Here is a 25577-nt window from a genome sequence, read left to right as displayed (position 1 = left end):
CTCCTCGCCGCCGGCCAATCAGCGGGACGCCGTCCTCATCCCCGCGCGGCCACCGTAGGGTCGCTGGGGGGGGGGAGGGAAGATGGCGGCGGGGCCTGGCCGGCCGGCGCGACACTCCGCTCCGGCCGCGGCCCGCTCTCGCCCTCGGCCCCGCCGCCCCGAGCGGGAGGGAGGCAGGTTCCCAGTAAAAGACCTCAAAATGGCGGTGTCAGACTGGTTTATTGCAGCGGGGGGGGGGGGGGGGGGGCGTACAGGGCGCGAGAGAACAGGGTGACGGCGGGCTCGCCCTCCGTCCCTCGCCCCGGCGTGGAGCGAGAGCGTTTTGGTGCAAAAGCGCAGGGATCTGGCGTCTTCCCGCGTTGCTGGAAACCCCAGCGGCGACGGAGTCAGAGGGGGCGGCTGTTGGGGCCGGCTTTGCCCTTTTTGCGCTTGGTGGTGGGTGTCGGCGGGGCCAAGGCGAGGGCCTGGAGGCGGAAGGGCCGGGGCCGGGGGGAGGCGCCGCTGGGAGCCCCCGCCGGCCCCGGGGGAGCTGAAAGAGGAGAGGAAGGGACCCGCGGTGGGCAGGCGTCCTCGCTGGACGCCGGACACGGGCCTCGTCCTGCAAAAAATCCCCGCTGAGGGCGAGGGAGCCAAGGCAAAAAAGCGCTCCCTCAAACAAACAAACCAAAAAAAAACCCTAAAAAATGAGGAAAACTGAGGTGAACGCCGGCGGTACACGGGAAAAGGCGGGTTTACCTCGGTTCGTGGTTGGGTCGGGGAGGAGGATCCGGCTGGCCCGCGTGGGTCGGAAGTAGTTGCTGGCGACGGTCTCGCTGTCGCTCCTGTTCAGCACCAGCTTGTAGCGGTCTTCCTCGGGCTGGAAGCGGGAAAACGCCGTCAGCAGCGCCGGACTCCGCGCTAGCCCTCGGGTTACGGCTTAGAAATACGGCAAAAATCGGTAAAATACGACACAAAACGGAGGAGAAATGCACCGTACCGTTAGCTCTCCGCTCTCGGCCAAAGGGCTCTTTCGGGCAGGTTTGGGCTGTGGCAGTGCTGGAACTGCTGCGAGAAGAGACGGCGTTAAAGGGTCGTCGTCTCTAAAACACTTAACGCTCTCCTGACCGCGCTCCCCGGTCCCCAACACCGCTCCGGTCACCGACCACTGGGCTCACAGAGATTCCGGAAGGATCCGTACCGCGCTTCGCATTAGATGACGTTATTATTCAAACTTTATAGACGGGGAAGATTTTAGAAGCGGACGCAGCCCAGAAGTGATCTGCCGAGCCCAGAAGCAGCCGCGTGCCGGCGACATCATCCAGGCGCTCCTCTTACCTGCGGGCAGGCGGCTTTTTTCAATGACAGGCTCTGGAATTTTCCAGCAGCCGGCTTCCTCATCCCAGACGGATTCGCGCTTGACCTTCTCCAGATTGCTGTAGTTGCAGTCACGCCGGACGAGGGACTGCACCTGATCCAGCAGCTGCTGGAAGAGCATCAGGTCTCGCTCCAGGCGGCGGATGGTGCCGAGGTAATCGATCTTTTCCAGCTCAAATTCCGACTGCAGATCTTTGATCTCCGTCTCGGCAGCCCGCAGCTGGGACATGAAAACAAAGTCAGTCGTTGGGATTACGAAGGAGAGAGACCGATGGTTGCTGTGAGTTACAGGAATTTGTCGGGCAGAGGGATGGAAAGACACACACAAAACCCTCAGTGTTTGAGAGGATTTCTAATTTATAACTAAGAATTAGGATGAGATTTGTGCGGAGAGATTACTCCACGCCCGTTTCAATGAAAGATTTCTCGCGTTTCTCCGAAGTGCCGAGTCTCTGAATGGACCTTACGTTAATCTTACTGGTGTGGTCTGCGCCCAGTGCTAACGAACTCTTGGGAGCTCCTAACTTCGATGAAAAAGGTGCAATATTTCTTTGATAACCTAAATACAAAAATAAAGCAAGTTCTTAACGTGCAGATTTAGGACTGCACACACACACACAGAGATGATTTTTTTTTTCTTTAAGCTCCTCTGATTCTGCCTCATCTCATCAGAGCGAAACTGATTTTTCAAGCGTGCCTAAAATTTAACGGCGTTGCTTTTATATATTTCATTCCCCCCTTCCCCAAAAACTTTTCACGGCGCAGTGTCTCCCAGGAACCCAGGTGTGATACCTGGGGCGATCAGAACGGGAGGAAGCTGTGCAATAGATCGCGTGGGTCAGCAGAGGGAGTCGCACCCTCTCCCGTCACCAGCCGTCACCCTCCGGCCAGCGTCCCGCACGATAAGGAGAGCGGCCTCTAAAACGGGCGAGGTTTGGGGTTTCAACAACTTCATCCACCGTCCTGAGGGCTGCCGCATCCCGTATTTCGTCAAAATACAGACATAGGTACTAATGCGGGCGCACGCATGAAGGATTTCACACAGCCAGAGCCATTCTTTAAACATACCGCCCTAAAACGCCTCCTTAACCTAAAGAAACGGGTACGCAGAGGAGGAGAGAGATGCTCCCTAAATCTTCAGCAGGGACAAGGGGGAGCTGCTCACCTTCTTCTGCACCTTCTCCAGAAGCTTGCTCTTGGCTCGAACCTCCTCCTGGATGGAGTCGTAGACGTTCAGCAGAACCCAATCACTGCTGTCCTCGTCAGACTGCTGCAGCGCGGCCACCAGCTGCATCCTCCGCTCGGCCGCGTATTTTTTCCGGCGTTTCTGCTTTTCTTTGAGGTCCTTGTTTTCAGCCTGTTCCCCCCCTACCACCTGTCGTTCTAGCATCTGCAGCCTGGAAAAGGCAAACGCTTCTCTCAGCTCAGCGGCACAAAGAACCACCCTCTGCGTAAGCGTGGAGGGCGCAGGTCCTCGCCCGAGCGGCGCTTGGGAAGACACAGCGCAGAAAACGGTGATTTCTGACGAGATTTGCTGCCCTGAGTAACCGTGGCAAATTCCACTTTTACTAACGGTTTCTGTCACAGACGCTCCTGCGGACCCAAGGCAAAGCGCGTGTCGTTCTGAGCACCTTTGTCAACAAGTATGTCCGGAAATCTGCATCTACGCTCACAGAATTCTTTTTAAAAACCCCGTTTTGTGGAATTCGTATTTCAATTCTTATTTCTTGTTTTGAAAGACTCTCAAGGCAAGCACAAAATGTGCCAAATTTACGCCAACAAATATTTTAAATGGTGGATATGGGGGTGATACGGCTGGAAGCCACAGTACAATTTCTTTTTCGGGGCAGTATCAGCCAGGGTTGATGACTTGGGTGATCTCAGTGTTTCTGCTTGAGCGCTGGCACAGACCCATATTTGAAATCGAGCTCGTCTCATGTCCACGCCGCACGGCCCCGCACACTCCGACACGGAAATAAAGCCGTGCTCCAGAGCCGTCCCCTTTGTCTGCAGAGCAGACAAAGCTCGGGTTGGCCAGCGCTGGCTCAAACTGGAGAAAATCCCACTGCTGATAAAACCTCCGCTGATAACAGCTTCGTAATTATCGTTAAGCCCATCCGAAAGAGCTCGTTCCCCACCAGAGATGACCTGCTATTCTACCGTACTGCGCTCGCCAAGTAGCCTTGGGTTTCGTTTGCCTAACGCGCGCTTGAATCCTCGCTCTGCCGAGCGAAGTGTCAGAGATCTCACAGCCGTCCTGATGTGTAAAGCTTTTAACAGGCGGCTTTGAAAATCCCCGTGCCTGCGGAACCAAACCCTCCCGCCTAATCTGCAGAGAACTTTGATTTTAACGCTGGAATTGGAAGAGCGTTTTTCGCTTGTTTGTCACAAAAAGGAACGCTGCAATATTAAGATTTGATATATAGTCAAAACGCATGGTTTCTTTGGAGACCTCTCCATTAATAGACAGAATTGCCCGCAAATTACGAACGCTGCTGTTCTAGATTTCTTAATAGCTCCTTTTTTAGCTGGGAGAGGCCCAACAGAGCAAGCATGCGCCACAGGAGCTCACAGTAAAGCTGAAAGACTGGTTAAAAAACACAAGACTTTTCAGAATCAAACTCCCATCATCCACAACGTATCTTACGTTGAGCGCTTCTAATTCTAATATAATTCCACGCGACGGAGTGAGAGAGAGAAATCAGCAGAATTTGCTCAAAGCATCTATTTTTGAAACAGCCCAGCAACATCCCAGCCCTGTGCTCCAGGCCCTGGGTCTAATGCCGCCCCTAAAATGTGATTATTGGGAAATTTTGATGTCAGTTCTGGCTGATGTCTTGCAAACGTTGTCAGATGCGTGAGTTAAGAGGCAAAAGTGACCTCAGTGACAAGGGAGAGTCGTGGAGGACGCACTCTCGTCCATCCACACGCACAGCAAGCAGCAGGAAGGCCTGCTGCCTCGCTTGTACTCTAAGTGCCCTTCAAGAACCTTTTTTCAGAGGAAAATGAGGCTGCCTCCACAACCCGTTTGGGCACTTAAGCTCTGTCAGCGACCGCCAGACTCAACTTTGTAAACTCCTTATAAATTACACCTGCAAAAAGCCAGAGAAGGAAAAGATTTCCCTGCCTACGGATCTAGGCAGGATCTGTTATCAGGAAAGCACGCTTTTTTGTATCCGCATCTGCTGACACAGACCTCTCCAGATTTTTCTCTTATCATAATTCTGGCACTTGGCATCGTCGAACGCCACAGCTATTTATCTGCCCAAATAGGACAAAGTTAATTTTGGGGTAAAGAACACGCGTCTGCCTAGTTTTGTGCTGCGCTGACCTCACAGCTGAAGCTCGACGGTTGTAATGCCACGGAAGAACACGGTTGCTTCTTGCCTGTGTGCGTCGTAAGCAACGCACAAGAGGCAGTTAGGAGCAGCGTGGTCACTGACCTGGCGAGCACCTGCTGCTGGTCTGCAGGCACGGAAATCCCCTCAGCAGTGACAGCCACCTCTGCTCCAGCGCTCCCCCTGCTCACACCACCAGCGTCTTGGACAGTCCGAGGTGCTGCTGGGTCCTGAGGACAAGAGGAAACCGAAGGCCACAGCTCTGAAAAGACGCAATGCGAGTACGGGGATAGATGAAGCACAACACTACCCACTCGGGTTTATTCAGCCCAGGGGGGTAAAGTAGCCTGAAGGGTACCTGGGCTGATGTTGGCTCTTCATCGGCTGCAGCAACAGAGTCTTCAGGCAAGGGTGTCTCGTCGGGAGTAGTTTCAGTCCTCATGGCAGCTGAAGAGTGGAAGAGGAAATACCCACGATGTCAGTAACGAGCTCTGCAAAACTAGAGCATAAACCTGTGAAAACGTCGCACAAAGTCTTCACCAAAAGCTAAGAACTATGTGTCTGGAAGGAAAAGGTCTGTTATTTGCTTCTTATGCTGGTCAGTAAAAGCCATCAGACCCAGAGGGCATATCAGGTAAGGAACGCAGATTTTACAGGGTTGGGAGAGCCTGGGTCCTCGTGTTCACACACAATCTATTTCAGAGGCCAGGGGGGTGTACGTTTGTAATCAGAGGGGGGAAAGAGAACCTCTCACCTTAGAAAGCGATAGCATCAAAAATGAAGAATATAGGTTCAAGAATTAATATTGGACAATAAATGCTGTTGCGTAAGCGCATTGCAAAACATGCTCTGAGGCACTGCGGAAGTATAAATGAAAAGCAGTAACGAGGAGGATAGCTGGCAACAATTTATAGGTATGCGAGAGGAATATCCGCCCTCCAGCAAAGCGATGGTGTTGATAATCCACCGGGAGACCAAGGGCTGCATCACATTTGCATGCGATGGAAGAGACTGCCGCAGCCAGCCTTGTCTTGGGCGTGAGCTGTGCAAAGCCAATCGGATCGAGACAGAGCAGCGCCTGCCGAGACCAGTCATCTCTGCAGCTCAAACCTCTGCTCGAGAGAAACGCTGCGCTAAGTCAGAAGAAACTCACAAAATCGCATTTCATCGCCTCAAGGCTTACAGGGTAGGGCCAGGCTGGTCCTGACGGGGAAAAGAAGTCAGGGAAATAGGGAAGAGGACAAAGCTGGGACAGAGGGTCTTATGAGCGGCCCAGGAGAGCCAGAGTTACCGCTCCTGCTGTCGATAAGGGACGGTTGAGAGCAGGGACTGCTGTTGCTGCCAGGCAGCACTTGCTGCAGTAGCAGTTGCTGCCGCTTTGCAAAAGGGCCAGCCCTTTTGCACTTTTGCAAAAACAGTCTGTGTCTACTCATGCCTAAAGCCAACCCCCCAGCGCATTAACAGCATCAGGGAACCTTCAGTCTGCACTGCGCACCCTCCACCTGCCTCGTCCACACCTGCTTCCTTCCTGAGGTTCTCCTCGAGAGCAGAGAGCTTGAGGTCGTAGTGATTCCTCAGGCTACTGATGTCCTCTTCGAGGCGGGCACGGGACGCCTGCTCCGCTTCGTAGCTGGCCTTTAGTCGGGCCAGCCTCTCTTCGTACTCCTGAAAGGCACAGCAGGCAGCCTGAAGCAACAGCCCTGTGACCGTACACGAGGTCACATCTAGGTCCATTCTAGGTCACATCTTATGTCCACCCCAATAAAACTTTACCATCCTGTATTCATTGATTTTTTTCTGGGATTTAAGTCGACACAGTGTTGATGGAAGGTGACTAGTCAGCCCTAGAAACTGCTGTCTTGGGCAGATGTGGTGCCCTGGAAGGAGCTTTGTAAAGAGCAAGGGAGAGTTTTATTTCCTTCTGGCCCCCAACTCCTCATTCTTCCTCCTGGCTCCATATCCCCTCTTCATCTTCATCCCTGTACTGTTCCTAACACCTTTGACTACTGCTTTTCTCCTCCCTATTTCTCCCTCCTCTGACAGGAGGAGTCTAAGTTTCACATGCAGTTTCCTCTTCTTGTTATGTGTACTTCAAAAATTCTTCTTGGGAATCCATTCCAATTCACCTCCAGAGAGGAGGGAACAATGCTGAGAGAAAGCGGCATTGTAAATAAGGCCTCCATCAACACACGTTCTGTCCATTGGAGAAGCCCAAGGACCAAAAAAATAGGAAGTGTTCTGAAAAGGCTGAACCACACAGCCCTACACCATATTTGTAACGATTATTATAAAAACCCACAAGCCTTAGTCAAAGGCACTACGGGATACCTCCTCCTGACTTACTTCTCTGATCAGCTGCTTCTCTGCTTCAAGATCTAACTGGGGTTTGAGGATGGGAGCTGGCTTCACTTCCAGGTGAGCAGTCTCAGCAGGCAGAAGCCCTACAAAGCAAAGCCGAAATAAAAATCACTCACAATTACTGGGTGGGATTGTCTGTAGAATGCCTGGAAACAGAACAAAGAACCTGGCTGCCAGCAAAGAACATCGCAATCCACGCGCTCCTTTAAACTGCGCTCGTGTGCCAGCATCTGTGCTGCCAAAACGCCCACTGGCCTGGGACTCCATAGGTGTGGGGAGAGAAGGAGTCAGCGCTGAGCGGGCAGGGGGGGGAAGAGGTTTAAGCTTCAGGTATATGAGAGCAAATAGAAATCTGATCTCTTTCACAGAATAACAGGAGACTTGTTTCCAGGGCTATGCTAACAGATTTGGGAGATAAAAGACACTGGGAAGGAGATGAAAGGTGCAAGGAAATTGCCTTCTTTCTTCACAGCTGTTTCTGAAAGGTGGCAGAAATGGGGGGGAAGAAAAAAAAATAATCTTACAGCTTTATTCCTCTGCTGGAAGTTGCCCTTTTTTGGGGGATAATTCTCAAAAGGTGATCAGCTCCCTAAAGACTGCTCTTACCCACTGGTTCCCGCATTTGCTACTCCTACTTCATAGCAAAGAGCGAGCCTGCTGAGGCTGGGCTGAATCCTCAAAGAGAGGACAGTGCCGCTCTCCGTAAGCAGTGCCATCAGCAGGGCAGAACGCTTCTTGTAGTGTCAAAAATTCACAGTGTAGGAGAACAGGGGCTGAATGCTAAATTTGAAAACATATATTTAATAAAGAATTTTACATTATTATTTCTTTAGCAGCTCATTTTTGCTCTGCCAGCTGAAACCCCTCTTCTGTGACTGAACAAATTCTAGCCAGAATGATGAAGAACCATGAAGGATTTGAATCACGTCAGCATTTTCTAACAGAATTTGTCGTTCTTGAAAATACTGGATAATCGAGATGATCTTTACCAGTGGCAGAAGGTCAATTTGGCAACAGTGAAGGAAAAGTCCATTACCAGAATGGAGAACTCTTCCTCCAACAGGTAAGGGACAGGCTGAGGTTAAATCCAGTGAGCATTTTACGTGTAAAAACCTCTTTTTTTCTGTCAAAGATAAAACATCTCTGGCACCACTAAGGGCTCTCCTACCTGACAAGTTATTCGCGCTCATCTGTTCAGCTAGAATGGCCTTCAGCTTCTTAATCTCCTCCTGATACTCCCTCAGCAGAGCATCCTTGGGGTCCTCGTTGATACAGGGCTTGTTCTTGATGTTTTTCGCTCGATTAGCATAGCGCAAAGTGCTGAGGCTTTCATCATAGTTGTTATCAGCTGGAGATAAGCATGCTACCATCAGCGTCTTGGTATTCCCTCCGAGGGAGTCTTGCAGCAGCCTGGTCAGCTTTGAGTCTCGGTAGGGGATGTGCTTACACCTGCTGTCAACCAGGGCCGAGATGACGTTGCCCAGAGCTGAGAGGGAGAGGTTGATTTTGGTGGCCTCTTTGAGCCGCTCCCCCGTGGCTCCAGTTTTTGACTGTCTCTCGCTTCCTGCCAGATCCACTAAATTGAGTTTTGCGGCCCTAAGGTGGTCCTGCCCCTGCTCATCTGCAAGAAAATAATTCCGGGTTAGGCTCTTCTTAAGAGGAAGCATCTTAACAGTCAAGAAATAGGACTCTCTTGGCATTACCTTCCAGTTCAAGCCCTGTTCTTTGTCTGCATTTGGGCCCGGGCCCTGACTCCCTTAAGTAAATAAATAACTACTTAATCTTAGAACTACATGTCGTAGCGCTTTCCTGAACAAGATCCTGCACAGTAGGAATTCATACCCGTTCTTACTCTCCTAGTGAGCTCTGAACACACACACACACACCCCCCACACACACATATTCCCACAGTGTTTAGAATTTCACGCAAAGCCCTCTGCAAGTAACAAGGTCAGACCATGAGTTTATACAACTTTTTTCCTCCTCAGATTGTTTCACGAAGTTAAACAATGTCTGACAATTGGAGAGAAAGAAGGGAGGAAGCATGAAATGAGGAGTCAACAGGCAGCAACCGGAGCAGGGCTAGTTGGAGTGCACAGGCAAAAGAGCAGGCTCCCTGAACACCTGTGTGACGTGGAGAGACAAGCAGGAGGGTTACCTCTACAAACTACCGTGGAAAGGCTGGAGTAGACACTACGTTGGGAAACAGTTTTTCCATGAACTCCCAAACTACAGCTTTTCTCAAGACTGGAATCCAACCTACCCTAATCAATGGACGTATTCAAGGTTTCTTGCCATGCTTCAAAAGAAAAAGCACATTCTATCAGATACCATCAAGGTCCACCATCTGGCTTGAACGTTCAAGAAGCCCAGCAGATCTCCCCTCTCGCCCAGATAGCTGTAAAACTGCGCCGTGACTCAGCACACAGGCATGCTCGGCAGCATCTGTTCCTCCTCAACTCATGACATTCTCAGTGAGAAAGTAAAATGAAGGAACACAGGCGAGAAATGGGAAAACTACAAGAAATCGGGACTGCACTCAGCCCGAACCACCTGGATGAGGAGCTGGATCTCAGCGAGTGAGGAGTCAGACCCAGTGAGCTGGTACCATTCCCAACATACCGCTTTAAGGCAAGAGAAAATCTGAGCTGAAGTTAACAGCTAGCTCCCCAGCTACCTGGACGCACACCTCATGCATATAATATCTGCATTTTGAGGCCGGATTAACATGATGACACAAATCCCCTGTGACTAAGAGAGAGTGCATTCGGTCGCGTTAGGAACCCCTCGGTTTCGCTGGCTACTTAACTTTCCCAGCCTCGTGCAGAGCAAAGACTTGGACACACATTCCCAAATCACAGACTACTGTCCTAAGCACCGGACCATACTCTCGGGTGTCCACGTCCCAATCATCCCTCACGATTACAAGCCAAGTTCAAGGGAAGAGCTCCTTTAGTGCTCCAAGCAAAAAGAACATCAAGGTTTTAACCGAGTCCGCCCTTTTCCAGACAGACTTCTGCAAAACCTAGCCTTCAATTTAGTCAGAGTTAAGCTTTAGGGCTGTGGATAATACCTAAACATGAGCAACGAATAATATGATGCATGGGGGAAAGTTAAAAGTTCACAGGTAAACAAAAAAATCTAAAATCTATCACCCCAGGATATTTCCCCCAGTTACAGCAACAGATTGTTAACTGCGGAACTTAACATTTGCTGCAGAGCAAACTTGTTGTTTCACCCCAGATCCTTCTGGCATGTCAAGACATGGGAGGATTGGGGAAAAAAACCCAACCAGATGGAGCTTAAATAGAGCACCCTCTCACTATCCTTTCTGAGAGCTGGGGTGAGTGGACAGTCACAAAAGGTAGGTTTTCTAACCCTTTCCCTCCTTCCCTCTGTTTATGTAAACACTGACAGGCAATTAAGAAGTTGTTTTGGTTCCTGCCAGTCCTTTTACCCACGAGGCTGTTTGTTTCAATCTTGGAGCTTAGCGGTTTCATTTCCATGGTGTAACAAGGTCCCCAGACTCTTGCTAAAATGCCTGCAGTAGCCCAAAAGTCTTGCCCGTCTAATTCTCCTACAGCCCTTCAGCCAGTGCTGGTGGCATAAGCACTGGCCAAATCTACAACGTCTTTCTCATTAACAAATCAATCCCTAAGCACAACGTAAAGGAATAAAACATCTGCTACTCTAAATACGGTAAAAATACTGATGACAACTTGTGCATTTCAAACATCTGCAGCCAGAGGGCCTGGTATGTGCCATAATTCCTGAATCTGTTACTTTAAAAAAAGAGTAATTTTAGTCTACATAATTGCAAAGAGATCCTTTAAAATATCAGCTCCCTGTAAATTATAATTTACTACAGGCTCAACTGGAAAGTAAGTTTGAACTTCCCCGTGCACCTCTTCATGAAGCCTAAAGATGACAACATAAATACCAACTTCATTAACTATTTCAACTAATGATTACTCTAGCAGAACCATCCAGTTACGGGGATTGTGCCAGAACCCTCAGCTTTCTCCTCAAATATTCCAGCTGTCTTCCATTTAACTGCCAAAACTGCAGGTTTCCCCACCTGCCACTCTGTTCTATAAAACAAGTTTTCAAAGCTTTAAATCAGATAAATTGTTGCAGGCTAGATTAAGAGCCCTGCACCCATCTGGAACACAAAAGAGGAGAGTAAATATTTCTTTTCCTTGTTAGGATTAAAGTTGGAATTTTATGGACCCACATAATGCAAGGATTAGCACCCACCAGCTGTGCTAGTTGAGAAATTCCAAAAATCACACACACCCCCACCATTTTGGATAGAGGAAAACACTGTCACCAACATCTGGAACCACAGTTTAGGAAGACATTTGTGTAACTTTCCCCATGACTGAAACAGCTGAAGAAAACAAAGCCAAGCTGTTCACAGCCTCAGCCGGGGTCAAGGACTAGGCAGAATATAGGAGACCAATTCCTTTCTTAGTCCCAGAGAAAAACCCTTTCGAGGTACGCATTCAGACCCAGCGAGGCAGCTTTATCAGCTAAAGAAACGCCAATGGAAATGAGATACTCGAGAAAGGAAAATTAGTCACTAAAACATTATTAAGGGATTCTTTTATTCCATCTTTAAAGCCAGATTAGCTGTTTGCTTAAAAGATGCGCCCCGTGATTAAGCTCAACGAAGGAATTGTTGGGTGAAATGATCTGACTTGCATTGTAAAGGAGGTCAGACAAGACAGATAATAAGTTTCTCCAGGCTGTACAACACCTGAACTCCAAGCCATTTTATGGGCTGTGAGATTTAGCACCCTTTGCTGGAAATAAAGGTTTTGGAAGATAAAAGAAATGGAAGGAGAATTAAATATGTTCCCAGTTTGAGTGTAAGACATTTCTCTCCTAAGGGGGAATCAAGGAAAAAAAAGACTTTGAATACTCAGCCATTTCACACTGAAGAATGTCCATGTCAGGGCACAATTCTGATTTCTACTGGACCTAAAATCATTTAGGATCTATGTTTTGCTGCGGGATGACCGGTCAGACCGCACAGATTCTGCGCTCTGCTAGGCCCAGGCCTAAGGCAGGACATCCAGCTACCTACCTACGGTGTAGATTTCCATATTGACAGTAAAGATGGAGTGGGAGCGGGAAGAGTCCTTATTCATGAGGGTGTAACCCACTGCTCGGTTTCTCCAGCCTGTCTCCATGATCCGCTCGCACTGGACCACGCTATGCACTGCGTGCAGAGACAGCCCCTTCACGTACACCCCTTTCTCTGGGTGCTCCTTCAGCTGCAGACAGGGACAACGCAAGACAGGTTAGAACAAGACGCACCGAGACTACGGGAAGGCGCGCTGGAAACTGTCCAGAAGCTTGAGGGCTACGCGAGTTTTGCATGTGGAGAAATTAAACTGCAGTACGGCAAAAACGTTATCTGGCTGCCACCAAAAAGCTTTAGTATTTCTGAAGGAGAAATAAAACCACACAAAAAGGGGGAACCACCTTCCTGGCTCTGCAGGCAAAAATAATTAAAGTTAGAAGTTTGCTGATTGATTCAGACATCTCCCAGGCCACAAGAAACCTGCGCCGAGCCGCCTTCTACCTCCCCTGTTACTAAGCTGCATATTTTAAAATAAGAACTGAAATATTTTTCACCTATTATGGCAAAGGCTCCAGTATCTCTTCAGTCATAGAGAGCTTTTTAAAAATCAAAGCACAGATTCAATAGTCACAGATATTGTTACCAGTGCTTTGCTGAACCCCTCCGCTCTGAGAGGGCGTCTTGATCTCCTTGACAAAATTCCCAAAGTCACACCCATCATGCGCAGGCGGACTATAATAATTTTTCCTCCAGATTAGTTCATTTTTAAGATGCTCTAAAATCCTCTTCAGGCACCTGGATAGAGACGGAGTGGTAAATACCTAACAGCATCTTTTCAGCAATTATCAATCATGCAGAAGAAAAATTTCATCCAGCGTGCTAATAAATGATTGAAGTGTTCAAAATCTTGAATGATCCAACAAACCTACATAAAAAATACAAAACAATCAAGACATCCCTGCACTCCTACACCAGCCCCCTCCGAAGCTCCCTCCACACTGGGAATTTTAAACGAGCTGCATTCATTTTCAGCAGCAATGTTACGCCCCACATCTGCTGAGTTCACAACCAAAACTCTATCTTTATCGTGTCAGCTGGGATATCAAGATATGGCTGTCATGACTCAGTGTCATGGGGTGACAGACACCGCGTTTGGCAGTGTGACTTCCAAAGAAGATCCTCAGATACTTTAGTGATGCACGCGCCACAAGAAGCAATGTAAAATAGAGCATTTGCTTTTAAAAAATCCCCACAGAACAGAGCAGAACTGGCTGAAAACTAAACTAGGCAGGATTTTAGCCTTGTTCTAAAGCCGTGACTGCTCAGGGTGAATCCAGTTACAGAATCACAGCCAGACTGTTCATACACCGTGACTTTTGCCTGTGCTACAGGAGAACCCCGCGGCTGGCCCGGCTGTATGGGAGGGTGCTGCAGAGTCCCTGAGGAACACCCAACCGAGGACATGGCTGTTGTTTAACTCCACGACAGACTGATGGCACCGTAAGACCTGCTCTTCACCGGGTTTCATACCACAGGAGGCGACTGTGGGCTTCAGAGTCACTAAAGTCACTGACGCTGAAAGGCAAAGGAACAAACAGAAATGGGATTTTGGAGAATTGGGGGACACAGAAGAAAGCAGTAGGTCAGCCCGGGGTTTCGGTCTCCGCAGGACATGCCTCCCTTAATTACTCGGTGGAGGCAGCAACAGGCAGCGGCTGTCACCAGTGTGATGGTGTTACCCTGGAAACTGGTCTGCCCAACTCCTGCCCTCCCAGTGCCAACTGCAGTCGTCATGGAAACCGGTGTCACTGCTGATGTGGAACAAAGGATGGGAAACCGCAACAAGCGCCTTCCGAAACAGCGAGTCCCCTTCTCCCACCCGTCGCTCTCCACACACACATGCCAAGCATGCTTGGAACGTGGAGTGGAGAGGGTTTTGCCTCCCTGAAAGCCAGGAGCCTGTTAAAAAAACATCTGCCCCGTGAGGCAGTTTGGGTCTGTCACCATCTCGGCGCGTCTGTGCGGCAGATGGTGCTAGTGCCTCGGTTTTCTTCACAAGGGCAGTCCTGCAGGGAAGTAAATTAGGACAGGAGACTTGCAGCTTCCTCCAGGAATACGTGCAAAAAGATCTGCAAAGCCACCAAGAGGTAAATTTTATAAAAATCAGCCCCCTGTTTAGGATTTCAGGGAAGTTTACCCTCCTGTGTTCCTGGAAACCGCCCGCCTTCCCCATATGTTCCCATGGGGAGTAATATCTGCTCTGTCCCCTCAAAAAAGGATCAGCCTTTCTTGTTTTAGACAGGTAATGAGATCATCCACAGCTACACTGGATCAGATTAAACATTTATAAGGCACGGAATCCTCCCACTTTAGAGACAGCCGTGAGATGAAGTGGATTAGGAAGAAATTGCCCCATGAGCACTTTATTCCATCCTTGTCCAGTAATGATTTTCAGGCACCTTCTGCTAAGCTACCGGCCCCTATCAAGCAGGACACATGGGACTGGATCCTGTTCCTTCTGCTACTAAATTTTCACTAACGTCCCTCAAAATCTCCTCTTGGCTTCCATATTCATCACTATATCTTAATATTCTGGCGTTCAGCTTCTGACAGAGCGTATTATTGCACTTCTGCAAGGCATATGTAATAACACTTATCTGAGCAAATTAAAGCACTTCCTGATTAAGACACATTGACTCCGCCTCACCTCCAGCTTCTGCTTGGTGTCAGCTCCTAGAAGGTCTCGTATGTCTTCATTGTAAATCTCCAGGTAGGAAGCTCTCACCAAGAACTTGGCATTTTCGGCACACTGCACAAAACAGGGACGATTTTCGGGTAAGGTTCTCAAAATGAAGGCGAGTAGGCAGCCCACGTAGATCCTCAGTGCCAGCTGGGTGCCCACCTCCCATCAGCACTTCATCAAATCTCTCCTGGCATTCCCAGGTGTAACTACTCAACACACTCGCTATAGGGACTTGCGGTCCTTAAACGTCTCAAGTGCGAGTCCATAAAGTCAGCAGAGACGAGGGTGCAGTTCATCTGACTATACACGGGCCTCAGCTTTAGGATGAGAGGCAGCATACCCAAAAGCCTGTCCCCATTCTTGCTCCCGAGTGCAACTGGCACTCAGTCCTGGGGGTATGACACAAAAAAATCATCTTTCTCGATATCACACAATCTTACAACAGGATCTCTCTCACATCGTTACACACCTACCTGTACGCTCTCAAAAATGTGTTCAAATGCCCTGGGTATTATGCCTTTCTGTGTAGAAGGATCCACGATTCCCTGCATGGTGAATGACTTCCCGCTGCCAGTCTGGCCGTAGGCAAATATGGTGCCGTTGTAACCTTCAGTGACACCCTGGAAATGGAGGAAAACCAAATAAAATAGCCATTACCCTCACCCTTTGCATAACAGGAAGTATGTCATCCAGATTCAATCCCACCTCGTAAAGTGTATTTTAAAGGAAGAGCTAGAAGTAAACATCAAACAGCTGCTTGATCTTCATATGCCATCAGAGTATAATAATAAAAGAAAGCATTCTACTAGCATATAAATTGATGGTTTTCTCTCAAAAATGGAAAACTTGAAGAAATGCAGGTGTTGAAAAGTGGAAGGGCAGTTGACAACGCTTAGAAGACCAGAATATTTTTGTCATAGGGCAGAAAAATCTTATGAAACCCAGAGAGACAACTAGAATGCTAGTTGACTGCAGGGTGGCCAAAAGGTCGGTCTCTAGGTTAGAGTAATTTTCTCTTGGAAAGCTGGCTGAAAGAAGGCCTCACTTTCACTTGTCCCTGTTTCAGAGAAGCATGGTAGGAACAGAAGATATTTGGATTTCTTAAGGTTTAAGTAAAATAATAACTTAAAAACCCTATTAATCTAATAACCTACTCTCTCAGACCCTGCTTGTTCTCATGAACTTCTATCTTAAAAATACCACTAGCCATTTTATCCCTGTTTCTTCTTCTAACGAAATTGGCTTTTCTGGGGGGTTGGAGTTTTTTTGTGTAATTGGTTCCTTTCTCACCCTAGCTGCTTACCATGCTGATGTATTAACAAGGAAACAAACATATCCCCTCTCACTTTGCCAGTCTAGAACAGGCTGAGGTTCCCTGTCTTCTCTAAGGTTTCTTGCTTGACAGTAAAAATGTCCCCAAAATCATCAGGAGTCTTGTTTGTCCCCCTTCTCCTCACATCACTTTCCACTGCAGTTTCTGTCCAGCTACCATCTCTAGGGCCTGCTCAGGGGGGTTCATCTTTCATATAAACATCCGCCTAAAACAATTAAATGTAATTCTATCCTCAGTGCTCCGCTGGCTGCTGAAAACGTTTTTTTTCTTCCCAATTTCCCAGCCTACTGCCGGGACGTTGTTTTGCCCTCCTCTGCACCCCAGGGTTGCAGCTAAGCCACTCGAAACAGCGGACAGGGCTGTTTCTGTCCATAAATCAGTTCCACTTAGGGATCGCCTGCCCACGTAAAACTCCTCAGTCCACGTCCCAGGCTACGTGCTGGCTGTGTCTGGCTTGCTTCAGGCACCACTCACCTCCACGAGCGGGTAGGCGATCTCATTGTAGATCTGCTCCGTGTTGTGCTCCTGGTAGTACGCCCCATCGAAGGTGAACTGCTTCGGGGGCTCGCTGGCAGCAGCGGGGTTTTGGAGGAAGCACTGGCCCCGCGCGCTCTCCATGCTGACAACCGCCTTGCAGCCGAGAGCCTTCTCACGCTCGTTCATGGGCCGGCAGCGCACGATCACCTTCACTGCCTCCGAGGCCATTTGTCAAGGCTCAGCTCAACCCCACGCGCACTCACTTGGCAGCGCTGGGGGGGCATCGGGGCCTGGGTAGGCCTGTGGGAAGGCTGGGGCAAGCCTGACCCCGGGGCCTGCACCCCTCAGTGGGGCGAAGCACTCACAGCTCGCTGGGGGCACTGAGGGGAAGGACCCCCCCCGCAATTTGGCATGAGGAAGGAGAGCCAGGAGGGCCGCAAAACGGCTGGGGGAGAAGGGGAGACTAAGGAAGAGAAAAGCTCGGGGGGGATGAAAGGAAAGGGGGACGCTTGGAACAAGTCTGAGGGGGAACTAGGGCAGGCCGGGGGGAGGAAACCTGAGGGGGGCCCGGGGGCGGGAGAGCCTGCGGTAACTTTGGGGAGCCGGGACAAGCCTAGGGGGGACTGGGCGAGGGAAAAACCTGAGGTAAACCTGTAGGTGTCGGGCAAGCCTGAGGGAGCGGAGGGAAACTCGAGGCGAGCCGGGGCGTGCGGAGGGAGCCGCGGGGCTGAGGAGAGCCCGGGCCGGGGGCTGAGGGGAGGCGGGAAGCGCCGGCCGACGGCCCCACCGCGCATGCGCGCAGCGGCCCCACGCCGTTGCCACGGCGACGGGGCAGCGCGGCGCAAGGCCCCGCCCCTCGGCCCGCCCCGCGAGCCACGTGACTGCGGGCGGGCGCGGGCGCCTGTGCACGAGAGGGCGCGCGCACCACAGCGCGGGTGTGCAAGGGGCGGGGGGGGGGGGTGTGCACGAGTGTGACCCCTGAGTGTGCAAGAGAGGGCGCGTGCCTGGGTGTGCAGCTGCACAAGCGCGTGAGAGTGCGAGCGTAGCAGTGCACGAGGGTGCAAGGGCACGAGGGCTTGAGACTGCAAGCGCGTGAGCGCGTGCCAGTGTGCGAGTGCAAGCACAAGTGCATGGTGCAGCTGTGCAGGTGTGCGAGTGCACGTGGGTGCGGGCGCGTGGTGCACGTGTGTGCACGCACGAGAGCACAAGTGCACGAGACTGCAAGCGCGTGAGTGCAAGTTCATGAGGGCGCACGTGCACGAGAGCATGCAAGGGCGTGCACGTGAGTGCACGGGCGTGCACGCTTGCACGCAGCGCCGTGGTGGGGGGAGCGGGAATAAAAGGCCGCCAGCAGACTTCTCCTCCGGTAGCACGAGAGCCATTTATTGCCAGAGGCGCGCCGTACAGCCCGCCGAGCGCGCACGCAGCCCGCGGGAGGGGAATAAATAAGGCAGATGGCAGCGATTTAAAGCTAAGTGGGGATTTTGGGGGGTAGCCGTGCCCGAGCCGGGGGCGGCCGGGCCTAACCCCGTTCATGCTGCACCCCAACGGGGGTGGCGGGGGCCCAGGCGGCCTCCCCCCAGGCGCTGGCCCCGCCGCCGGGGTCCCGCTCCTCGTAGCCGGGGTTGCGGCGGCCGGGGGCCAGGCGGCAGAAGCAGCCCCCCGGCGCCCCGGAGTAGTGAGCCAGGAGGGCGGCCACGCTGGCGAACTCGGCGTTGGAGTGCTGCCGTCGGCGCCGCCGCGGGGAGAGAGGGGAGAGGTGAGCCCCCCGCTCGGCGGGAGGCCGCGGTGGCTGGCGGGCCTGGCCGGGATGCCCACGCGCCCGTGTGCTGTGCAGCCGTGCACCCGGGCACCCATGCACCCCTGAATGGAACGCACCCGCGCACCAAATACCTGCGTACCCATGCACAGGTGCACCCATGCACCAAATGCAGCCATGCACAGGAGCGCCCGTGTACTTGTGCACCATGCACCCACAAACCCAACGCACCCGTGCACCAGTGCACTCATACACCCGTGCGCCCACTGCACCCATGCATGCGCATACCGATGCACCCGTCTACCTGTGCACCGTGCATCCACACACAGCTGCACCCTGTGCACCGATACACCCACGACTCAAACGCGCCCATAAATCACACACCAGTGCACCCCTGCACCATGTACCCATGCACAGATGCACTCGCGCACCCACGAATCGAATGCAATTGCACACCAAAGCATGGATACACCCCCGCACCCGCACCCAGTGGTACCTGTGCGCCATGCGCAGATGCACCCGTGCACCGATACACCCACGAATCAAATGTGCCCACGCACTGATACCCCTGTGCACCCACGCACAGATGCACCTGTGCACCGACGCAACCATGAAGCAAATGCCTTTGTGCACCCATGCGCTTACGAAGCAAACGCACTTACACACCAGCGTACCCATGCACCGATGCACCCATACACCTGTGCACCGATGCAACCATGAAGCAAATGCACCCGTGTACCCCTGCATCAAATGCAGGTACGCACCCGTGCATCCACGCACAGATGCACCAAATGCACTTAGTGTGTCAAATGCACGTGCACACCAGTGCATCCAGGTTCTTAGGCACCAATGCATCCATGCATAGACGCACCAAACGAACTTATACAGCGCATCGAATGCATGGATGCGCTGGTGCACCCGTGCACAGCTGCACCAAATGCACTCACACGCCAGTGCATCCACGCACCGGCGCATCCACGCGCAGACGCATCAAACGCACTTACCCAGGTGCAAGCGTGCACCGCTGGCAACCACGAAGCAAACGCACCCCTGCGCTCACGCATCAAACGCGCCCACACCCGACGCGCCCGTGCACCCGACGCACCCCCGCCCCGCTGCCCCCCGCGCAGCACCCTCACCTCCACGCAGAACCTGCCCTGGTGGGTCCTGAAGAGGCAGTAGGGGACGATGCCGCAGGGCGCCCGCACCCACAGGCACCAGCGCTTGGCCAGGCCGGGCTCGGGGCGCAGGAGGAAGGCGCCGGGGACGTCCCGCCGCAGCAGCGCGATGCCGCCGTCCCTGGGGAGGGGATGAGGCGGCGGATGGGGGGGACACACACACACACACACGGGACAGAACGGAACGGACGGCGAGGAGCGGGGTGCTCCCGCGCACTCACCTGGCGATGCCGGCGAAGGCCCACACGCTCTCGGCGAGGACGCTCTCGTTTTCGGGGAGGAAGGCCAAGCTCCTCGCCCCTTTGCTCTCCCATCCCGCCGCCGCTGCGGGAGCCCGTTAATCCCCTCTTCGCCCCCCAAAAACCCACGAAATTGGGGTTGTGTGTGTGTGTGTGTCCCGCCTCAGTTTCCCCTCCGGGCACTCACCGGCGTCACGAGGCGGCTGGTGGAGCTGGCTCTCGCCCCCGCAGTCCCGGTAAGCCCCCGAGCGCAGGACTTTGCTGCGGATGGCTTTTTTGCGCACCAGAACCGGGGAGCAGTAGGGGTTCCCCGGGCGCCAGGCACCAGCTCTGCCCTCTGCCTCCAGCCGCCGCTCCTGGAGGGTGGAGGGGCTGTGAGGGGGGGGGGGGGGTTTGGGGACGCTTGCTGCGTGAAGTGTCGTGCAAAACACCATGCAAAAACTGCTGTGCAAAAAAAGGCTACACAAAAAAAACGCCGTGCAAAACACCATGCAAACAAACGCTATCCAAAAAACGCTGTGCAAAAAAAAAAAGGCCGTGCAAAACACCATGCAAAGAAGCTACAGAAAAAAAAAAACCATGCAAAAAATGCCATGCAAAAAATGCTGGGAAAAAAAAGGCCATGCAAATCACCATGCAAAAGATGCTGTGCAAAAAACGCAGTGCAAAGAAAAGCCATGCAAGACACCCTGCAAAAAACTGCTGTGCAAAAATGTGCCATGCAAAAAATGCCCTGCAAAACACCAGCAAAATTGCTGTGCAAAAAAATGCTGTGCAAATACACCCAATGCAAAACGCCATAGAAGAAAAGGCCGTGCAAGAAAAGGCTGTGCAAAACGATGTGCGAGAAAAGACCGTGCAAAATGCTGTGCAAAAAACTGCCCTGCAAAATGCCATTTAAAACAGGCTGTGCAAAACGCTGTGCACATGCCGCTGTGCAAAGAAATGCTGTACAAAGAGGATGTGCAAGAAAAGGCTGTGCAAGACACCATGCAAAAACGTGCTGTGCAATAATGCGCCGTGCAAAACGCCGTGCAAGAAAAGGCCGTGCAAGAACTGCCAGGCAAAATGCCGTGCAAAAAATGCCGTGCAAAAAGCGTCACGCACATACCGCTGTGCAAACAAATGCTCTGCAAAAAAAAGGCTGTGCAAGAAAAGGCCGTGCAAGAAAAGGCCGTGCAATGCACCATGCAAAAACATGCTGTGCAATAATGCGCCATGCAAAACGCCGTGCAAGAAAAGGCCATGCAAAAATCCCATGCGTGAAAACGCCGTGCAAGCAAACGTTGTGCAGAGGCCCGTGGAGCAGCACCCAGCACCCCGGCAGGGTGCACCTACCCCTGCGCCCAGGGAGCCGAGGCCGGCGGGCGCAGGCAGGCGTCGGAAGGAGACGAGGGCGTTGACGTTGCGCGACACCTCCTCGGGGTTGAGCGGCTCCCGCAGCACCCCGGCCCCCGGGGGCTCCCCCTCGCCCGCCTGCTCCTCGGGGTGCGCCAGGAGGTAGCAGAGCTGGAAGGAGCGGCAGAGCAAGAGGTGCAGGGTCTGGACCTGGGGGAGGCAAAAGAAGCTGCATGCAAATATTAAAAATGATAATAATGGTATTTTATTTGGGGGGGGGGGGGGGGTTGGGCCACGCACCTCGCCCGGGGGCCCCACGAAGAGGTGGCAGAAGAGGGTGCTGGCGGGGCTGCGGGGATTGCGGGCCACAAAGGCGAACTGGCAATCGGCGTGTCGCCACGTGCTGTACAGGATCCGGCGGAGAGCGTGCGCCATCAGCAGAGTCTGCGGGGACGAGGTGTGTGTGAGAGGGGGTCACTGGGACCGAGCACCCCTGGACCCCCCCGGGGTGCAAGCGGTACCGGGGTCAACCCCATTTGCACGTCAGGTTGCAAACCTGCAAATGCATGGCAGGTTGCAACCCTAGTTGCAAACGCAAAGCAGGTTCCCACGCAAAACGCAATGCTCGGAGCGGTGCAACCCCCTCCAAAGCACCTCTGCAGCAGCACCCAGCCCCCCCAACACCCATGACCCCCGCCCCAGCACCCCTACCTCCCCGTCGGCACCGTAGACCTTCAGCCCCTGCAAGCTGAACCTCAGCACCACCGACCTCCTCCTGGGGCAGTCCTGGTTGGGAGAGATGCAGCGTTGGGGGGGGTCCGGGCTGTGTCGCCTGGGGGTCCCCCCCACTATTCGGGGTCCCCCCGTTTCCCGGCGAGGGGGAGCGGTGGCAGATGCCCGACCTTCAGCGCCCGCAGCTGCTCCTCCAGCCGCCCCGCTTGCTGCTGCAAGTCCAAGTCCTCCACCGCAAAGGAGCCCACGTACTGGGGGGGGCAAAAACCCACCCGTGTCAGCAACAATCCCCCCATGATGCTGCAGTTGCCCCCCCTGGGGCAAACGGACCACCCTGAGATGATGGTTTGGGGGGTCACAGGGATGCACCCGCACCCAAACCTCATCTCGGGGTCCCCCCTTGGGGGTAAATCACCTCCGCCGGCTTGGCGATGCCCCGGGCTCGCTGCTGGGGGGCCGCAGGATCCGGCCCCCTCCCGTTGGCCGGCTTCTTCCTCATGGCAGCCAGGTTTCGGGGCGAAGGCTGGATCAGGATGGGGTTAAGCGGCTCCGGTGCCGCATCCGAATTATTCGGAGCCACCCAGGGTGGCGGGGAGCCCGGACCTGGCCCCTGGTGACGGTCCCTGCGAGGAGGAAGGGGACAGACACAACCTGCCCCCACCGTCCCCCGTTTCCAGCCCGCTGAGCCCCGGGGAGGTCCCCGTACGGTGGTCCCCAAGTCCTGACCCCAGTGCAGATGTCCCCAAGTGCTGGCCCCGAAGCAGGGGTCCCTCCATACCGACCCCAATAAAAGAGTATGGTCCCCCAGTCCCGACGCGAGGGTCCCTGCATCCCAAACCCAATGCAAAGGTCCCCACGTCCCCACCCTGAGCATCCTGCAAGGGTCCCCATGTCGCAGCCCCCGTGCAAGGGTCCCCCTGTGACCCCAAGTGCCATGCAAGGGTCTCCACAGCCTGACCCTGACCCCAATGTGAAGGTCCCCGTGTCCCGACCCCCGTTCAAGGGTCCCAGCATCCTGACTCCAAGCACGATGCAAGGGTCCCCGTGTCCTGCCCCCGAGCACCACGCGAGGGTCCCACGTCCCCACCCCGAGCAGGATGCAGGTAGTCCCCACGTCCTGACCCCGAGCGTGATGTGAGGGTCCCCAAATCCGGACCCCAAATGCGCTGCATGCGGTCCCCACATCTCAGCCCCAAATGAAACCCAAGCGCCCCCACGTCCTGATCCCCAGCAAGATGCAAGCGGTCCCCACGCCCCGAGCACACAATCCGGACCCCAAGCGAGGTGCATGCAGTCCCACACCCCAAACCCCAGCGAGATTTTGGGGTTCCCCCATCCTGCCCCCCCCAGTGCTCCGTCCCACTCCCTGCCGGCCACGCAGCACCGAGACCCCCACGGCTGTCCTTCAGGGGCGATCCCCAAAACACCAACGACAGGAGCAGCAGGTTTGGGGGTGCTTTTTCGGCCAGAGCACCCACCGAGGGGTGTGCCTGGCCCCTCTCCAGCCACCCAAAGGGGTTTCGCCCTCCGCAGCCCTCGGCCAGGCTGAGACCGGCGCAACTCGTGTCACCGAGGCCACGCTGCAGCCACCTGGGTGCAAACACATAGGAAGGGGGGGGGGGTCCGGCTGCTCCAAGCGCATCCTAATGGGGTGGGGGGGTCCCTATAGTGTCCCCATCCCCTTTGCAAGCTTAGGGCTGCTCCTCTCTTTTCTGGCACAATTTGGGGGGTCTCCCCCCCCGAGCCAATCCACGGGCAGGCAGCCCCCAAGCCCCGCCCCCTTTTTCCCACGCTCCATTTCTCAATGGACCCCCCCCCCCCCCCCCCCCCAGCCCACCGGCCACCCTGGAGGTCCCCAGAGGAGGGATGCTGCCCCCCAAATTTGTGTGTGTGTGTGGTGCGACACCCAGACACCAAGCATCCCCAGGGACCCCCATCCCGCTGGGCCCACTCCCCCCCGGCTCACGGGCAGCTCGCTCGGATGGCTCCGGAGAAACGCAGGCGAAAAATTCCCCCACTCGGTCTCTCGGCCTTCGCCGGTTGTTGTCCTTCCCCCGGGGTGGCTCCTCCGGCAGCTCCCGCCGCGGCGCAGGGATGCTCGACCCGTGGGCGTCAGGCCCTCGCCGCCAGCCAGGCCCAGGCGAGCCCGAGCCCACGCCGGGCACGGGGCAGGCGGCAAACTCTCATTTCCTGCCTCCGATCTGCCCGCGATGAATCACTGCAATTTACCTCCCCGGTTTTCTCTGTTTCTTGGAAGCGATGGCGAGCAGAAATGCTCAGGCTTTTTGGAAAACGCGGCTGCAACTGATTTCTTTTATCTCTTTTTTTTTCTTTTTTTTTTTTTTTTCTCTCTCCTACGGCATGCCCAGCGGAGAAGCGATTTCTAACCCTGACGCACACACGTTCGCTCGCTCGTCACCCCCCTGCCCCGATGCTCAGACCCTTTTCACCCCAATTTCTGAATTCCCCGGGGAGTTTTGCCCACCGCTATCTGCTTTCACCAGAAAAAAAATGAAGAGGGATGGCTCTGACCTCGCTGCAAAGCGGCCATGCAAACCCAGAGCCTCGGGTCCCCAAAATCCTCCAGCTGGCCACATCCACGGGGCCGAAGCAAAAGCTGCCCCCAGCCCCAGGGATGCGCTGGGCTCCTGGAAAGGGAAAGCAACACTTTGGGGAGGAGGTGGGGGTCTAACCCCTCGGAGGTGCATCCGAAAATCCCCATCTCGCACCCCGGTGCTCCCGAGGGCGCGAGGAAAAGGGTCCCAAGAGCGGCGTTCAAACCTTGGGCTGCCGCCAGCGCCGGCTGCTTCGACGCGCCGTGAGATGCCCCGGCAGAGCCTGCCGGAAGAGTCGATAGCGTAGAAACGGCGGAAAGAAGAAAAAAAAACAACCCCAGGACAGATGGGGCTGAAGAAATAACATAACGGAGCCCAGTCTGGCCAGGAAGCAGAGACTGGAGAAGAGCGAGCGGGCAGAGATGGTACGAACCTTCCCGAACGCGTGGCGGAGCTGCCGCTTGCTCCGCTGGCAACGCTGCTGCGGGCTGGAGACGTTCCCATTCAATCCCGGTTGCCGCGCCCGGGAGGCGAGGATCGGTCCTTTGGATTAAATACAGCCGGACCCGCGGCTTTTTTTTTTTTTGGCTCGGTGTGCAGAAAGCACCTTAATTAGCAATTAAAGCCACAACCAAAAAGAGTTTGGTGATGACCAAGGGAGTTAATGGCTGTTTTTAGCACGACGCTCTAATTCAAGGTGCCCCGCAGCAGAATTAAGCCGTGCTCACGTGCGGAAAAATCGGTGTTACCCAGACCAGTGTTTTAACAAATATCCACGGGGTTGTCGGTGTGGGAACGTTATTGGGAAGGAGGAGGTCGCAAAACGCCCCGCAGCTGGGCGAGGACTCCTCGTCCCCATAAATATCCTATGGATGAGAGAAGCTGTTACTCAAATTTGGCTCACCGTAGCACCGGCCTGGAGGAAAATGCTGACAAAACCCACTGTTTCGGTACAAGTAGCCCTAGGAAAGAGCCATTAACTAATGTTTCTAATTGCTTTACATCCCTGCGGATTACTCTTTGATCGGGGCTTTCACTCTCCCAACTTTCCTATCAGCTGTGATTTTCGCTAAACCTGCTGTTCG

At 53.7% G+C, this 25577-nt stretch overlaps 2 protein-coding genes across 2 annotated transcripts; both read right to left on the bottom strand.

The window, feature by feature from the left end:
* Nucleotides 1–265: 265 nt before the first annotated feature.
* KIF17 (kinesin family member 17) lies at nt 266–17415 on the bottom strand. The gene is made up of 14 exons (XM_076356140.1): nt 16689–17415; nt 15355–15501; nt 14846–14947; nt 12139–12328; nt 8218–8670; nt 7035–7132; nt 6209–6356; nt 5050–5138; nt 4797–4921; nt 2519–2750; nt 1315–1573; nt 977–1044; nt 736–856; nt 266–529 (listed from the first exon to the last, which is right to left on the bottom strand). Exons 1-14 carry the CDS (start codon nt 16917–16919, stop codon nt 387–389), a joined length of 2406 nt encoding a protein of 801 aa, XP_076212255.1. The 5' UTR covers nt 16920–17415; the 3' UTR covers nt 266–386.
* A 736-nt stretch (nt 17416–18151) lies between these two features.
* Nucleotides 18152–23216, bottom strand: SH2D5 (SH2 domain containing 5). The gene is made up of 9 exons (XM_076356141.1): nt 22353–23216; nt 22108–22188; nt 21917–21991; nt 21506–21649; nt 21206–21415; nt 20055–20223; nt 19850–19952; nt 19590–19749; nt 18152–18414 (listed from the first exon to the last, which is right to left on the bottom strand). The coding sequence occupies exons 1-9, from the start codon at nt 22809–22811 to the stop codon at nt 18214–18216; spliced, it is 1602 nt and encodes a 533-aa protein (XP_076212256.1). The 5' UTR covers nt 22812–23216; the 3' UTR covers nt 18152–18213.
* Between the last annotated feature and the right edge of the window lie 2361 nt (nt 23217–25577).

The sequence above is a fragment of the Aptenodytes patagonicus genome, chromosome 19, assembly GCF_965638725.1.
Source record: "Aptenodytes patagonicus chromosome 19, bAptPat1.pri.cur, whole genome shotgun sequence".
Lineage (NCBI taxonomy): Eukaryota > Metazoa > Chordata > Aves > Sphenisciformes > Spheniscidae > Aptenodytes > Aptenodytes patagonicus.
This window is presented reverse-complemented; position numbering and strand designations above follow the sequence as displayed.